The 12,804-nt window shown below is 47.4% G+C and overlaps 1 protein-coding gene across 1 annotated transcript in view; it reads right to left on the bottom strand.

Moving 5' to 3' along the window:
• Positions 1 to 1,576: 1,576 nt before the first annotated feature.
• ALK (ALK receptor tyrosine kinase) overlaps positions 1,577 to 12,804 on the bottom strand; it is a 312,288-nt gene continuing 301,060 nt past the window's right edge. Inside the window, exons 25-30 of the mRNA XM_063152446.1 lie at positions 11,912 to 12,004; positions 10,138 to 10,239; positions 8,867 to 9,001; positions 7,787 to 7,877; positions 4,429 to 6,511; positions 1,577 to 2,440 (exon numbers count right to left, since the gene is read on the bottom strand). Of these exons, the coding sequence (XP_063008516.1) occupies positions 5,807 to 6,511; positions 7,787 to 7,877; positions 8,867 to 9,001; positions 10,138 to 10,239; positions 11,912 to 12,004 (1,126 nt within the window). The 3' untranslated portion in view covers positions 1,577 to 2,440; positions 4,429 to 5,806. The remainder of the gene's footprint in view (positions 2,441 to 4,428; positions 6,512 to 7,786; positions 7,878 to 8,866; positions 9,002 to 10,137; positions 10,240 to 11,911; positions 12,005 to 12,804) is intronic.

The raw sequence follows: 12,804 nt of genomic DNA, 5'->3' as shown, positions 1-12,804 counted from the left end.
CTGTCATGGCTGTCCCAGAGTTCAGAGTTTGCAGAAGCCTTGTCAAGGACCAGGGGGAAACTGAAACTGTCCATGAAAGCCACGTAGCAGAGCACCCACCTGCATCTTTTTGCCTGCCTGGCTGCAGACTGACAACTCTGGGAAAAAGGGGAATTACAGCAGAGATTTCCAGCCAGTGCCAGATCCAAACCAGGCTGTGGTGGTGGGCTACTGACCAGCCCTGTTCCTGGAAGAGCACAGGAGGGCTCCCTTTTGAGTTAAGACAAGGAAGAAAAGGAGGGAGGGGAGAGGTGCCCACTGGACAAGTCTTGTTAACCAAACCAGAGCAATATCCTGTAGAATGAGCACATGAAGGAGAAAGTTGATCTATAGTAAGTCAGTCTTAATTTCAAGGAGCATTTCATGAGAATGCAGCTGCCTGGGCCATAGGAGTGATATGGAATGGGATAAAAGTGAGTGTTTCAGGGCACAAGCTATCTCTTCCTAGAATTGTCACAAGATTCAATAGTGTCATTTTCAACACTGAATATGAATTAAAATACATCTTCCATGTAGATCTACCCTCAGTACAGACTCAAAGGCTGTCTTAGATACATACCTTTAGGAAAACACCCAAATGCTGTCTTCAGCCATATCCTTTGTTCTGTTTTTGTACTGGCCAGTTTGCTGTGGGTAAAAGCCAGCCTTCCTTGGGACAGAGGGAGGGGCACCTTCCCCTGTAAGAAACTTGGTGTGTAGCACCTTGTTCCAGATGGCAAGGCAAGATGTATTCTATTTGCTGTCTGTATGGCAGTTGTCTTTTGTCAAGTGGGCAGTCTTCCTTATCTCTTCCACAATCACTCCTCCCTTGGGAGGGAACATCTGCTGATAAGAGGCCATTGGAAGTCACTGCGTGACTGATAAGAACTACAGCATCCCATTGGGAGATGTGAGCCCAGAGGGAGGAGCCAAGCATTGCTACCCAGATATAATCTGCAGATTCTGGAAATACCACACAGCATTTCCATGGGATTCCCCAGAGGAACAGCAGCTGCCTCTCCTTCCAGTGGATCTTCAGAGGAAGAACACACCCTTTCTACAGGATCCCTGCTCCAGCAGAGCCACACCTGACACTCCAGGAGGACTGCAGCCACATTTCCAGTATGACTGCCACCAACGCCCTGACCCACAGGGTGTCAGGGTGGGTTCTGACTCTGTCAGTGCTGTTCTAGTGTACTGCATTGTTTATTTTATCCTTTTATTTTCTTCCCTATTAAAGAACTGTTATTCCTGCTCCCATATTTGTTGCCTGGGAGCCCCTAATTTAAATTTTATAGGAATTCAGAGGGAGAGGGGGGTTACATTTTCCATTTCAGGGAGGCTCCGTCCTTAGCAGGCACCTGCCTTTCCAAACCAAGACACATCTGCAATACAAAGAAGTCTGGAACAGCAGCTGCAAGCCCAAAAGGGTACCACCAAACCTACTCCTTAGAGTATTCATCACCTTAATAATTCTGCAACTTCGCCAAGTAAAAATGGATGTCCAGAGATATCTGGACATTGACCCAATCATTGCACAGCCCAACACGGAGAAATCCAGCTACTGTCACTTTATTTGTCTTCATGCCTTGTGGTTCACTACACTTGTTTACAATACAAATACACTATTCAATACAAAATACTCAATGACCATATATTAGTATTTTTCTTCATAGTATCCCTGAAGTGCACAGGCCCTTCCTTTATAAACAATGTTGCATAAACGGCTGTACATGAGACAGACACTCCTAAAATGAAGCTTGGTACTGAAAAGAGCCAGGAGGGACACTTGGGACATTTCCCTGGGATGGGTTTAACTCTGGGACAGACGAACAGCGATGTCTTTGCTGCTGTGGAAGGCTGTTCTATGCTATTCCCACCTCCAGGTTCTCATCCCCCAGCAGCCAGGATTACCAGGAGCAGACATGCAGAGTGGCACTGCCATTCCCTGTTCCAGCCCTCCTGTGCTGTGGCTGCTCCCTGTGCAGGGCAGCAGGAGCAGCCCTGGTCTGACACCGCTGTCCGAGACCGACTGAGCCACATTAACGCAGCCCTGGGGCTTCCCACCGTGGTCCTGCACCTCCTCTGGCTGTGGCCATCCCCTCTCCCACCCCACTCCCTCCCTGCACCTCGGGGGAGCAGAACCACCCTCGCTCCTGCCCTGCTTCATCCCCAGGCACGTGGTGGGGAAACAAGGTTCAGTGGCACAAAGGGAAGGTGATGGGGCAGCTGGAAAGGCAGAGAGACAGGCAGCCGAACCCAGTTTACCTCCAGCAGCTCATGGAACCACCTACTTATCTTCTCTAGGAAACCAGGTAACATCCACATGGAAATAAGCCATTTTCAGGGTTTTTCCCCAAGCACAGGGTTGTTCCCAGTTGTGCTTTACATCCTGTAGATCATACTGCTTCCTGCTTTTCCACTGCAGAAAGAGGAAGACATAAATCAGAACATTATTACTACCAACACAGAAGATTAATGGTCTTAAAACAAGTTCCTTAAAAATATACAGTGTGTCAATAAACTATAATTTGGAAAACAAATTATTGACAAAAATGGGTAAGAGGGTTAAAATAACTTGAATTTGTTTTTCTCCTAGCATGGAGGGGTTTGATAGAGGAATTTGGGATTTACAGAGTGCTTTGGTCTGGTGAGCCCATGGTGACTTAAATCCCTTCTGGTCCCTGCAGCTCTGAGTACTGAACAGGTGAATCATCCTAGACACAGAAATTAAAATTTCTGGTTCATGCTCATGGCAACTGCAGCCTGAGCACAATCAACAGAGCACCCTTTGGTCCAAGCAATTAATGGTAGTATTTGTTTTCTAAGAAAAAGGATAGGCAAATGCTCCAGGTCCTGTTTCTAAGTGAGGAGATTTCATTACCACCAATATTTATAGAACAATTTTTGCAACCTGGGGTACTGTGCTTGGACAGCACACAGAGATACCAAACTAAATGCTTGCTGTGGAAGAGCTCAGAAATTGTATGGTTTTAACATTAAAAATGAGCCCAAACTGTATTTCTGAATTCCAAGAGTTAAGAGAGAGGGATTAAAAAAAAAAACAACAACAAACAACCAAACAACAGTAATACAAACAAACCCCAAAACTCCAACCCCAACAAACCAAGAATCTCCAAACCATTAAAGACCCCACAACAAAGCATTTTGCACTGGAGACACTAGAGGGAAGCTCACTTAAAAGCAGTTGCCAGCGCTGAACAGTATTTGTCTCAATGCACTGTATTCAGCAGACTGGAGAATTGCAGTAGCAATTCACCATTTTCCCTGATCAGAATTATCTCTTGACATATTCCATACGTAAGAAGCAGGATTGTGTTTAGCACCTTCATTTTTTTACAACTCCCATTCTGTAAGAAATTCTATGGTAAAATAACTGCACAGCACAAGCTCAAAGCAGTAATCACACCCTCACCATGGCTGGGAGAGCCTGCCTTTCACACCTACAGGCTTAAAATAATTTCTTGCTGCTTGTGCTTCTTAAGTTTCTTTAGAAATTCCACCTTTTACATCATAACCTGGCAGCTTATCTGCATTTGTGCAGCATTGAAGCTGCTGCCCCAGACCCAAGAATTAATAATTTCAGCTAGTCAAAGATCATTAACTTAGCAGCTTTTTGTTCTTGTGCATTCTTTTGAAAACACTCATCAGTAAACAGGTCGGCTTCTGCCCTCAGTAACTTTGTAAGGCGGCAAAAACCCAGTGTGTGCTCCTTTCCAAAGAAAGGCTAAAGAAAACAATGAGGAGTTCAGCTCTTCTGAAAATGAGAAAGCTGGAATACTTAAATGAAAATTGCTATTATATGTGAATAATGTCCTAGTGTAATAAATTGTTCAGATGGTGCTTGCCTCCTGAATTAATCAGCTTTCCTGAGACTCAAGAAACTGCCCCACTGAGTTTACTGAGCTAGAGAGAGAGAGACTGGTGTGACACTAACACAATCCTGAGCTAGACAGAATCCCTCCCCAGTGGCTATTTCACAGCAAGAGCTGTGAGCCCAATAACCTGGGAGATGACAAATACCCTCTTAGCTCAGCCTAACGAAGCCTGTAAGCGTGACCCTTGTTATCCCCCCTAACCCATGCAGCAGCAGTGGGATGGATCTCTAGCAGATGAACATGAAATTCAGAGCAGCCCCTGACCCAAGCTTCCCAACAGGAGCACAGCCTGTTAACCAGTCACCACATCTGCTTTTGGCTTTGGTCTAAAAAGAGGATTCAATTCTGTGTATCAGAGGCATCAGAAAGGCAGATTAGGAGAGCACACTAGTGCTCCCCCTGCAGTGTGTTTTGTACAAGGGGTGGCCCAAGCCAACTTCAATCTGCCCATTCCAAAGTTTAGGAGGTATAGGGATTCTGCTTTGTTCCCTGATGAAGACAGGAAGCTTACCTCAATGTTTGGATCCAGGGCCAGACTCAGGGTCACTTCACTGAAATGAAGAGTCTCAGACTGAAGAACATCTTCCCACTCCTTTGCTGATGCTCCAGGACTCCCATCTCTATGGAAATAAGCACCCCTTTTTTGGATAGCAATCATGCTAAAACAGCTCCTCCCAATCCTAAGCTGAAGTTACTAATGCACATCTTTACACATGAATTATTTCCTACATCTATGTTTTGACAATACACTTAACTGGAGTATTTTTCATGCACGGGGTGTACAAAGTGAGTCAATGGAGTGTTTGTCCTTAAACCACTATCATTCACATATTTTGCCAAAGGAAAAAGGGCTCTAAACCCTTCAGTACAGACAGTATCTGGCTTCCAGACAGTGGCACGATGTAGTCTTCTGCCTTCATGGTGTTGTTCATACAGTGGATGTCAAAGGCTACTTCAAACCTTTGAGGTATGCAGGTGGCTGTCCCTTTTCAGGGCATAGTGAAAGTCTCTCTCATGACCATGGTCCTTTAAAGCTTCACCTTCATTCCACTTGACACTCTCACATTCCTGATGACGGGCATCCCTACTTTTGTAGGACAGAAGGAATTTTAAAGGGCTTTACTTGGTTCTGGTGGTTAAGCACAGGTGAGCAAAACCAAACCAAAGAAAACCCCAGCCAAACAATGCCCGCCCCCTGAATGGCTCGTGGCATCTACACCCATCCTCTGCTTCCTCTGCCCTCCCCTTCAAGTGATGCAGTGTGACCAGGGTTTTTCCACTGCCCTGCCAGCACGCCCACAACACTGTGCATTCAAGGACTTTTGAAGACTGGGTTGCAGCTGGACCAAGACTGGAGAACGTGCCATCGCGTCACCATTCAGCGCCGTCGTATTTCTTTATTTAGGTTTGGATAGATGACGCTCTTCCCAAACCCACTACAAGCCCTGCCAGCAGCAGGAGACCTCCAGGTCTTCCACAGCAATGACAAGTTTGGCACGGGAAAGCCCAGACATGAAACACTCATGGCAGTGAGCCGCGGCTTGACACGGAAGCGGAGAACGCACAACTGGGAAAAGCTCACAGGAAGGGCATGACGACAACCATGCGGATGAGTTGATGCAACAGCAGCTGGGCCTTGCAGTTAACAACAAACAGTTCCCTGCATCCTCCCTCCCCCTCGTTCCTTTGACTCTGCTGGGGCCCCGGTGGTTTGAAGCCTCTCGGGTTAGTAGAAATTACAGCCTCAAGGGTGGCACTTTTGGAGCAAGTTTGCACGAAACAGGAGGTGACGCTGTCCCATGCCTTGCTCGCGGTGTGTTGGGTAACGGGACATCTCTGCAAGGCTCAGGGGCCACGGGGGGGAAAAGTCAAGAGAGGGTCGAGGGCTCTCAGGGCCCCTGCTGGGTTATGTGGCTCTTGTTTCTGAGGACAGGGTCCTCGTAACTGCTAGCACAAGGTGCTGTGGAGCTTTCCAAGGGCAAGCCCTGCTGCTGGTATCCGTAGTTGACGTTCCCACAGGGGAAGTGGCGGAGCCTAAAGAGAGGCACTTCTTTAACGCTTGCGGTTAGGGAAGATGGCTCTAAGAGCAGGGAGGAGCCTGGCAGCCTGCCAGTCACAATGTTGGGCCCCACAGTACAGTTTCCTTCCTGTCCCAAATTCTCCCTCTCGGGCCTCTCCTTCTCCAGCAGAGAACTGTTTTTGCTGGCCTGCTTCTCCGCAAACCAGGAGCCGTAGGTTGGATTCCACAGGTTGGTGGGCTTGTTTCTGGAGCCCCGGCTTTTGTGAAGCTCGGAAGGGGGGTTGGATTGGGCATAGGCCATGTTGATGTGTCCTCCCCCCGTGGCTGACTGCACCTTCCCCGGTGCTGGCTGTTCCAAGGCTCCCATTTTCCCTAGGGATTTTCCAGCAGTGACGGCTGATGCCAGGGGTGGTGGAGATGGCAGGGTTTGCTTATCATCCTTTCTGTCTTGATGTGTTGGGACCAAGAGAGGAGGAATTCCTTCTGGATCGTCGGGGCGCATCGCCACCTTCTCCTCCTCCTCAGCCGACGGGCCGTATTCCACCGGCAGGGTGGTGTTGATGACATCGGGATCCTGCCCAAGGGAACAACGGGAATTCCTCAAAGCCTGCAGCCATCACACATCATGCAGCTGTCATGCTACGATCTCAACACATCCCACCACCCAGAAACCACATTCCATGAGGAGGGGATAGACAAAATGCAGTTGGGTGTGAGATGCAACAAGATATCCTTAAAATCCAACTCTTCAAAAGAAAGTAACCCTTAAACTCACCACAGAACAGCAGAGGCACAAAACCAATGAAAAGCACTTTTTATGTCCAGCAAAATTTCCTGTGGGAATGCTTTTTGGAATCTCTATCATCTCAGAGTTCATAACACTCTCAGATAATATTGAGAAAGTTGGAACCATGTAAGTATTACCTCCACATGAGAAGGGAGGAATGGGAATGCAGAGTGAAGACAATACTGGCAGACCCCTTGAAGCCTGAATCCACAGGGGCTGTGGTTCTGAGCTATTTAAGCAGTTTTGAAAATTAAACTGAGAGAAAATGCAGTGATCTTGGCAACCTTTACTTATTGCTATATGCCATGGCAAGCTACAGATAGCAGAAAAATATGCCTCCCAATCCCAGGATCCAAACACACATAAAAAACAGATCAAGTTTCCCAAATAGCAAGGGAAAGCAGACTGACTGAAGTGAAAAACAGTGAGATCATACAAGGAGCCTGTGCTGATGCAGGCAGGAGAACATTTTCCAAACTGCTCTATTCCTCAGAAGCTAAACTGGTGGTAAAAAATAAGTAAATCAGATTTACTGATTTTCCCCATTGCCTAGCCTAAGAATCCCCACTCCTTTAGCCTGGCCATCTCTCCACCTGCCTACTCCAGCCCTGTCAGATTAAAAAAAATTGCCAACAGCTGCTGAAACCACCTGCAAAGGATGCTCTGAGCTGGGACCATTGCTGTTCAGTGCTGACTGTGCCTTAAGGGTAAACACTGGGATGGAGTGGGTGGGATGAGGCATGTGAAAGCAGCACAGGTGCTGCCCTGTCTTTGCTCTTTTGCTTGCTGGAATCTGTTCCTCTATAAGCAGAAGCAGGGCTACAGGTGTGCTCTTTGTAAACTGTGTCAGCCTGTGCCTTTCAGCAGCAAGAGACAAGAAGGATCAAGCACCTGGTGAGGTGAATATCCTAGCCAGGGGGTCCCAGGCTGACATCAGTCTCCTTGGACTGCTGACTGCATAGTGCAGTGCTGCCTCCTCATCTCAAGTCCTGGCTTGTCTAGAGAGCTCCTCAAGAGGAACCCTCTCCACCCCTGCCATCTGAGGTGAATGAACACGGGTACCTGAGTGCAGTACTCAATCCTCTCCAAGATTATGGCAAAGTTTGGCCGGTCCTCAGGCTGGTGCTGCCAACACTGGGTCATGATGCGGTAGCTGGAAAGGCAGAACAGGAGATGGTTGTGAATGGCAGATCCTGTGGGATGTGCCAACTGCTCATGGCAGCTTGGGAATCACAGACAGAATTACAGACATTCAGCACCATTCTTGCTTCTAATAAATGAGAGTTCTCTGCCTTCCCTGGTGTCACAGTGTTCACAGGGGTCTTATGTTGAGGGAAGAGACGGAGATCTGACTCCATATTTCAGAAGGCTTGATTTATTATTTTATGATAGATATTACATTAAAACTATACTAAAAGAATAGAAGAAAAGGTTTCATCTTAGAAGGCTGGTTAAGCTAAGAATAGAATGTCAAAGAATCATAACAAAGGCAGCTGTGTTGGACTCTGTCAGAGCCAGCTGGGGCTGTGATTGGCCATTAATTACAAACATCCAACATGGGCCAATCACAGATCCACCTGTTGCATTCCACAGCAGCAGATAATCAATGTTTACATTTTGTTCCTGAGGCCTCTTAGCTTCTCAGAAGGAAAAAAATCCTAAGGAAAGGATTTTCATGACAAGATGTCTGCGACACCCTGGAGTTGGACAACTGATGCACTGGTGACCTCTGGACTGTGACCACCAGTGGGGTGAAATGCAGAGTCTTTCAAAGAATTACTCATTCACCTGAAATCCCTTGGAAAACACACTAAAGGTAGGCAGGGCTACAGATAAAGGAGCCCAGATTTCCCTGCCTGTGAACAGTCTGATGCACTGAAGTGTCACAGCTAACCTAAGACAGAGAAATATTGTGTCATCTCTGACCAAACAAGCAGTGGGCAGGACTTCTCCAACGGGCCCTGATTTATTCTCCAAAACAAAAGAAAAATTAAATATTAGACAAATCACTGGCACTAAAGATTAATAAGGCAGATTAGTCATGATTAGGTCAATCTTAAAGGTCATTAACTTTTGAGTAGAGAAAAAGCATCTGAAACAGAAACTTAGTTGCATGAATATATCAAAGTTATAGTCTCATACACAGGGCCAGGGCAGTTTTTAGGTGGATCCATCCTTCCTCCATTGGTGACAAACTCCAGAACCTCCTGGTTGCTTTTGCTGGGGTAGGGCATGTATCCCAAAGAGAATATCTCCCACAGCAACACACCAAAGGACCTGAGTACAAAGAAACAAGAGACAAAGAGAAACAAAGGAAAACAAAGTGAGGGATACTGGAATGACCATCACCAGTGGGCAGTGCCCTTAGGTTCAGTACCATCAGCACTGCTCTTTGCAACCCTTGATCAGGCAGCTGGTGGAAATCCTGCTGTAGGATTCAGACATAAATAAGCTGCACAGCTGTAACTTTAAAACTTTTAACAAATATCAGTAGTTGACTGCTAGGTGAGTGAAGCCTATGATGTAGGTAGGTAAACATGGTTGCTTTACCCTTGTACTCAGCACTGCTCAACTGGAGGTAACAAAAGTGAAAGCCAGGTCATCTTTTTCTGAGACACTGACCACTGCTGCAGACAGTGGTTTTGGCAAAATTTCCTCTGGAATAGCTACCCTGCATGAAATATCCTGCTAGTGAATCCCCACTGGTGCTCTGAGGTCCACAGGCCCCACCTGTCCCTCAGAGAACAATGAAAGCCCTCCCCAGCACACACAGCCCTGGCCTGGGTGCTGGGGCCTGCAAAGCCCTGGGGACAGTGGCTGAGACAGTGCCCCTCCAAAGCATTCACCTGATTTAATTCACATTAAAGCTGTAGAGAGATATGCAGCAATGGGGAACTCCTCTGCTTGGTGCTGAGACAGGCAGAGCTCAGCTGTACAATGAGTGTGGACCTCACCCTCTGCTGGGGCCTGCTCAGGAGCTGTGTCCTGGCCACCAGCCCCTTCCCCCTCCACACACCCCCTGAGCTCTTGCCTCCTGCTCTCCCGATTTTCCTCCCCACCTCTGGCTGCTGTAGGCCAGGAGAAAGGCAAAACCCACAATGCAGGACACCATTCTCCCTGACTGGCAGGATGGATCGTGCCTGCAGCCTCCCCTGCTGCTTTCCTCAGTGTGGGACTGATGCTTTCCTGCTGGAGCAGCACCTGCATCTGCCCTGCTCTCCCTGCCCTGCAGCCCCCACCTCTGCACAGGCCTGACCTCTCTGCTCCCTTGTCTCCTCAAACACTGCTGCCTCTGGAAGACCCAGTTTGCCTTTTTAGTATGTGAAAAATGAACAAGAACATGTGTTTTTAACAAAATATTCATGGTTTACAAAAGGGGTTCCAACACAGCCAAGGGAGGAAAGGAAGCGCACCATGTGTCTGTTTTTGATGTGAAGATCCCTTCCATGAAAGCCTCAGGGGGCATCCATTTGACAGGCAACATTGCACACCCACCCTTACGATAGTAGCTGGCTCTGCAAAGAACAAACAGAACAAAAGAGTCAGCCAAGGATTCAGAAAATGTCATCAATATCAGCCAAGGATTCAGAAAATGACATCAATATGGGATTTTTGTAATTACAAATATTCAAATGATGAGCCTGAGGAGAGACTAATTTAGGTGGAACAATCTAAGTGCTGGAACGACCTGTTTCTTCTCATAGAAGTAGTGGAAAAGAGCAAACCATGGAAGTGCTGTTTAATCTACATCACTTCAGGCCTGATCTGGTGAACCAGTTATCCTCATGCTCCTAGGGAATTACCAACACAGTAACTGCTGCTGGCAGAAATTCCTCCTGCCCCTTTCAACCACAGCAAGATTTCCTCACCTCATCTCACACATGATCATCCTGGGCATATCCAGCAAGAATAAACCAAACCTATCCCATATATACCCAGTTTAAAGCACTGTGTGTAAAATACAAACCCCTCAATAGGAGCAAGGAGCTTGTTGAGGAGGATGCCAGGTCACTAGAGCTGGGACAGTGATACAAAAATGTTCCTGAGACAGGAGTCACAACAGTCCTTTGAAGCTGCTGTCATTTAAAATAAAACCTGCAAGCCCCAAATGCCATGCTGGCAGTTGCAGGAGCTGCTCATGCAAGCTGCTGTCACTGATCACAACAGCACAGCCTGGGCATCCAAAGGGTGCTCCTGGACAAAGAAACACATGCAGGCTTCAAAGGCACCTTTGAAAGCTCAGCACCAAAGTGTTCATCTTGGCAGTCAGTTTGCTGATTGTGTGAGGGTGACAGATGCTGCTTTGTCCCAGCAGAGCCCCATCTGACAGTGGGGCTGCATGGGGGCTCTTTGTGGAGGGAAAAACACAGGCAGCTCTGATACACTTGGGTTTCTGAAGGCAGCACTCTGTTTGCAGCACCTCAGGCTGTGATACTGTCAGAGCTCAAGCTGAGCACAGCCAAACCTGGCTTGGTAATTGCACAGGAGAATCCCCAAGGAGGAAAAAAAAGAAGGCAAGGCACTGGAATAAACTGTGCAGGTGACTGAGCACGAGGCATTCCTTCTTCTGAGTCAGGGCAAATCAATTCCTCAGCACAGCAGGATATGGAGCTGCACTTCTAGAGGTGCTCTGTGGAAGATGAAACATCAAACTGCAGCCCTGACTGCTCATGGTCATTAAAGATTTTCTGGCACTTCTTGCAAGAGCAGAGGTAGTTAACCCTGTGTCCTGGCTGAATTCCAGTTTGGGTGATTACATTTTCCTGACCTTCTGCACCTTCCTCCTTTAGCTGCAGTAAATTGAGGAAATTTACTGATGACACCAAACCAAAGGTGCAGGGGTAGCATCAAGGACAGAGATTAAACTCAGAATGATTTGGGATCACAAAACAAAGGGGCACATCAATGCCATTCAGCGTGGAGAATGTAAAAAAAGGAAACTGAGGACAGAATCTAAGAGGGAGGGAAAACCTTCCATGACCATTAGACTTCAGTGCCCAGGAGAAAACTGTCCAGGACAGTTTAAGGCAAAGACCAGGAAGGCATCAGCTGGGATTCACCAGGCTGGCATCTCTCCACTCTCACCTCACCAGGTTACACAGAGCAGCACAAGAGGCTGCACAAAACTGCTCCTCCCCCATTTCAGTGACCTCCCACTTGCAGGTGCCCTGGGCTTGGCTCCGTTACCTGTAAATGTCCCGGGCCATTCCAAAGTCTCCAATCTTAGCCACTCTCCCAGGCCCCCGACAGGTAAGGAGGCAGTTCCTGGCAGCAATGTCCCTAAAAGGAAAGGGAAGAAAAGAAACAGAAAGAGAAGAGCCACTTAATAATTTGACAGTTTTTCAAGTCAAAAAGAAAACAAAATATAGTACCTACTTTCCTGAGCTGCAGAGAACCTAAACAGCCTGAAAAGTCAGTGTTTGTGGATAACTGCAATGTCCCCAGTACCAATCTATCCCCACAGCAGGACCAGTTTTGTTCTTTAACATTTTCTCTTTAAACTTCACATAACATCTTCCAGTTGAGAGGGTGGGCCTCCTGTGAGCCTCCCTTCAGCCTAGGAGTTATTTTAATGTCTCTAAGGAGTGCAAGAAGAGGAGCTGATTTCAGAATGTACTAGTCCCAACATCTAGCTGTCCGGGCAATGATCCACTGATCTGGTGCTCCTGTGCTCATTCAAGTGTTGTCAAAAGGCTGCTGTACTGCCAGAGACAGATGTCAGAACACTGCCAGAACAGTGTGCAGGTGTTGCTCTGAATACTGAAGCTGTGGGCCTGAATCTGTGCGTTCAGGTAAAGCTCCAAGCTGCACCTCTGCTGGGCTGGAGTAAACCTTGAGGTCTGAATAACACAACGGCACACCTTGTGGGGAGGTCTGAATAGCACAATGGCACACCTTGTGGTGACTCTCAGAGCTGCAAACTGCCACCTCTCTCATCTCTACTTTACAGGCAGATTCTAGGTGCTTGCCAAGCACCCTGTTTTGCAGGAGCAATGGTCACCTGATGTTGCCCTTCTGGCTGTGCTTGTGCAGGTGTTTGAGAAGGGGAGAAAAAGCTTCCAAAACGAGCAGACAGGCAC

The sequence above is a fragment of the Melospiza melodia genome, chromosome 3 (assembly GCF_035770615.1).
Source record: "Melospiza melodia melodia isolate bMelMel2 chromosome 3, bMelMel2.pri, whole genome shotgun sequence".
NCBI classification, from domain to species: domain Eukaryota; kingdom Metazoa; phylum Chordata; class Aves; order Passeriformes; family Passerellidae; genus Melospiza; species Melospiza melodia.
Note: the sequence above shows the minus strand (reverse complement) of the source record. Positions and strands in the feature narration are given on the sequence as shown.